Source organism: Schistosoma mansoni (assembly GCF_000237925.1).
Source record: "Schistosoma mansoni, WGS project CABG00000000 data, supercontig 0172, strain Puerto Rico, whole genome shotgun sequence".
Classification (NCBI taxonomy): domain Eukaryota; kingdom Metazoa; phylum Platyhelminthes; class Trematoda; order Strigeidida; family Schistosomatidae; genus Schistosoma; species Schistosoma mansoni.
The window spans coordinates 194,872-199,110 of NW_017386058.1; the positions used below are offsets into that span (position 1 = coordinate 194,872).

General features: G+C 39.0%; 1 protein-coding gene across 2 annotated transcripts; it reads left to right on the forward strand.

The window, feature by feature from the left end:
• Nucleotides 1-2,417: 2,417 nt before the first annotated feature.
• On the forward strand, nucleotides 2,418-3,465 carry Smp_073880.1 (40S ribosomal protein S3A, putative; the record flags this gene model as incomplete). Of its 2 annotated transcripts, XM_018796520.1 has the most annotated exons (5): nucleotides 2,418-2,466; nucleotides 2,549-2,618; nucleotides 2,657-3,160; nucleotides 3,193-3,302; nucleotides 3,337-3,465. In XM_018796520.1, the coding sequence occupies 4 exons, from the start codon at nucleotides 2,557-2,559 to the stop codon at nucleotides 3,438-3,440; spliced, it is 780 nt and encodes a 259-aa protein (XP_018646869.1). In that variant the 3' UTR covers nucleotides 3,441-3,465. The 2 variants fall into 2 exon arrangements, with proteins under 2 accessions (XP_018646869.1, XP_018646868.1); XM_018796531.1 differs by lacking the exon at nucleotides 2,418-2,466 and having other exon boundaries at nucleotides 2,557-2,618; nucleotides 2,657-3,465.
• Between the last annotated feature and the right edge of the window lie 774 nt (nucleotides 3,466-4,239).

Consider the following 4,239-nt stretch of genomic DNA (forward strand, 5'->3'; position numbering starts at 1 on the left):
ATGTCGAAAAGAACATAAGAAACCAAGAGTGTCACTCTGGACTCATGTCTGTGATATCGGTGAAAAATGCTGTCAGTGTTGGGGTCGGGACGACAATATCATTGTCAGTTTGCAGGAGATTCGCTCGACTGCGTAAACTGATGATTCACGTGAACGAGTGTCGTCAAACCACCAATTGAACTGGACAGGCTTTAGATCGTCGAGTAGTTGAACAGCCGATTGATGTACCGAAACATCTATTAGGTAACAGCCACGCGGAAACAATACTTCATAAGATGAAAAAAAAATACGACGTCGAATTTGAATAACTACAATAGTTCGGATGTGTTGTAATGTCATATCGAAGTAACATCCTTTCGTATACTGACATTTGTACTGAACGTTCGTTTGGGCATCGTTAATATAGCAATTGGATGTGTAATAGCAAACATGTACGAAGACTATCGTGGGGTTCGTGGAGAATTTCAGAGGTCGTTTAGATATTTTCCAAACCCGTATTGCATGTGAATGAGCCGAAGACAGAATTAAAGTGACTTTCATGCAATAAGGAAATCGAGCCATGATTTACTGTGTGAGATAACAGCAAATACAAAGCGCATAGTAAACATTAATTTAAATGGTAACCACCAATGTAACTAAAGTTTAGGTTTAGATAACGTGATCGTTTCGTAAAATGGCTTATTATCTAGCGTTAAGTGACATATTAAATACGATGAATGTCTGGTAAGGACATGGACTAAGATTGCTCGTGTACACGTAATACGTTTTTCTACAGCATGTTGACTTACGAGTCATAAATGTACATAGTTTCGACTAAAACGTGACGGCAGTGACAGATTATATGACTACTCGAAGTGAAAGTAGCCTCGAAATGTTATTAAACATCATCAATATTATACGAAATTAACTAACGCAATTATGAAACTAGCCTGGGTTACTCTTGCTCCAAAGTAATTGAAATATGTTGATTAAATTCGTAGATTAACGAAGCGTTGTAGACTGAATTGATATACGTCCAAATTTAATTTGAGCCAAACATGTAGCATTGCCTGGCGAAACAGTCTAAACAAGATCTAACATTGCAGGAAATTTATAGTTCAAACTCACCGTAAATTTCTAGCATTTGTATCCTCTGATTCGCCATGGAACTCAGCAATTGGAAATTAGGCAGGCAGTGGTTAAAAAAGTGAAATATTCTAGTAGAGAGTTTCTGATAGTGATTAAGCAGAAAGATGAATTTATAATCAACAGTTAATCCTATATTGCTTATTCAAGTGCATAAGTCGCAAACAGATATGCGTTCGTGTTGCCTTAAGGCTATACTTACGAGTGGTTGATATTTTAACAGACATATTACACAGGAGCATTTACATGCTGCTAATGCTTGTTAAAGAACCACGATAGTTGATTGGTTAGTTCTATCGATTGAACTAATTATTTCAGTTGAAATACTAATTAACATTGATATGAAGCAACGAATGTTCACAGAAACTGATAAAGATAGCCGAAGTTAAAAATGAAAAATAATAAGTATAGAATGCAATAAAAAAGATCATAATGATAGGTTGCGTTATTCGAAGTCTTGCTCACCAGTGTAGACCATCTGCGTTGATGGTCTATGTCGAAATGATTGGGGGCCTACTAGAGTTAGACAAGAATGGTGACGAACCAACTAAAGCTGAAGTCACACCTCGCGACCGGCCCTTACGTGGTTTGAACCATCGACGCATCAAAGGATCATGGACGCTATGGAGACTGTACAACACAAAGGACGTTATTACAAGAATATATTAGTTAAGGTACAACTACGATAGTACAGAAGTGAAAGAGCAACCACTGCCGCGTGGGCCAGTCCATGGCATATCATTGATTGATGCGCGTTGACTATCCTTGACTTTGACAGGGATCAATGATCTGTTCGATATTCAGTGACCCTACAACTCCATAAACAGCGAATAAGGTTAATGTTGTCAATAAAGTCGGTAGAAGCTGGATGACTGAGGTCATAGGACTGGTTTGTTATGCACAGAGATCACACAACATAGTTCGGAGAAGGTAAGCACCATCTCTGATACACGACACGAAAATTTTCACTGAAGATCACTTTCAGTCACCGATTTAGGTGAAATGATGTCCGAAAGCCAGTTCGGACGGGTCATAAATGGAAAAACACTTTTCGTTTCAAAAATACTCAGAGATGTCAGGAATATTACTGTTATTTTGAAAAACGTTAGCAGCCGGTTCAGAAGAAATAAAATTGATTATTCTGTTCCTGTTTCACGAGGTAATTTTTCGGAATAGGAGACTCATAGTGTAGTTAATAGTCAACCGTTAGAAGTGGAAATTATGTACTTCTCAGTTTGTCATCATTATATTCCTAACCTCAATCAGCTCTTGATTGGAGATTGAAGGTTTCTGACCTTGTTGGAATCAGCACCGAGGCGCCTCAGTTGTATCCGTGCCCAGGTAGGTCTCGTGGTTGGCATGTATTAATAGTTTCATTGCTTTCTTCAAATCTTGAGTTAAATTTATGACGGTTTACCTCCAGGTATTATAATGGCAGTTGGCGGTCAGAAAAAGGTTGCTAAAGGAGGAAAGAAAGGAGGGAAGAAAAAAACGTACGATCTTTAATTATTACTAAGCTTCAACTATATAGATCCGACCCATTCACCAAAAAGGAGTGGTATGACATTAAGGCTCCAGCTATGTTTTCTAGGAGAACTTGTGCGCGAACACTGGTAACACGAACTCAAGGAACACGTATAGCAAGTGAAGCTCTTAAAGGTCGTGTAGTTACGCTTAGTCTCGGAGATCTTAGCGAGAAAAATGAAGAATACTTCCGCAAATTTAAACTTCAGGTTGAAGACGTCCAGGGACGTCACTGCCTAACAAATTTTCATGGACTGGAACTTACTCGAGACAAGTTGTGTTCAGTTGTTGTTAAGTGGCGTTCAACCATCGAAGCACATGTTGATGTGAAGACAACAGACGGATATTTACTCCGTTTCTTCATAATCACGTTCACTCCAAGTGTACCTCGGTCTGAAAGACTCCATTCTTACGCACAGAGCACACGTATCAGACGAATACGTGCGCGTCTAATTGACATTATTCAACAGGAAGTTTCTACCTGCGACTTAAAAGAGGTCGTCAATAAGCTGTAAGTCAGAGATTTCTAGATAACTTTTTCAGTATTCCAGACTCCATTGCTCAGGATGCACGAAAAGCTGCATCGTGGATACATCCACTTGGTGAGACATTTATTCGCAAAGTCAAGGTGCTAAAAAAACCGAAAGCTGACCGTAAGTTCAATTATGTTTTCGCTCACTTTTTTAGTTGCTAGGTTGATGGAGCTTCATGGCGAGTCGAAGTCAGCCGCTCCCGGGGAAACTGTTTCTCGCCCAGATCACTATGAACCTCCAAAAGTTGATTCAGTGTAATTTAATATAAAAATTCACCTGGATATTATTGTCATCTCTTTAACTAGCAACTGGATATGTTAGCGTAGTCATTCTAATTCCAGCTCGTCTCATAGACTGTTCCTACTTGATTGGGTTATGTCCTGTGTATCTGATTGCCACGTAAACACACACATCTAGTAGTTGTTACATCGTTGATGATTTAGTAACTATATAACGGTCGGTTTCGCAGTTACGCAGTAATCTGCTCTTATGTTTAATGGTAAATGTGTTGTCATTTAACTTCCCTGTGGGTGAGACGAGGTTCAGGGGTCAGCCACGCATCAGTTCTTGAAATCTTGCCAATCTCACTTTCTCAGTTCTTAGTGCTGTACAGTGTTTTACTGTGTTGATCACAATTCTGGGTAGTTTTGTACTGTTTTAGATATTACCCAAGTGACTAAGTTCCACTGTATGCTATGCTTGACAACCAATACGAAAAACTCGGCTCGTACGGCAAGTACGGCTCTACGTAACAGATTTAACAGATCGGTTCTTAAAATTTCGACTTCACACATTGTTCAAGCTTCTTTGTGGTCGTTTTGGAATCTTGAGGATATCCATTCTTTTTTCTACACACGTTCAAATTCTTAGATTTTTATTCAGATTCATTGTGCTTGATATTCTCAGATTTGCACTAACTGCACTGTCGATTGTTTTGGAAGTTAATGCAGTTCCTACTTCGACTTAAATTCCCCAAGTTACAGCACGATGTACTTTTGCGTTACTAGCTATCGTTTATACTGACCAGTGGTGGCATCGCATTAGCTGAAAATATCAA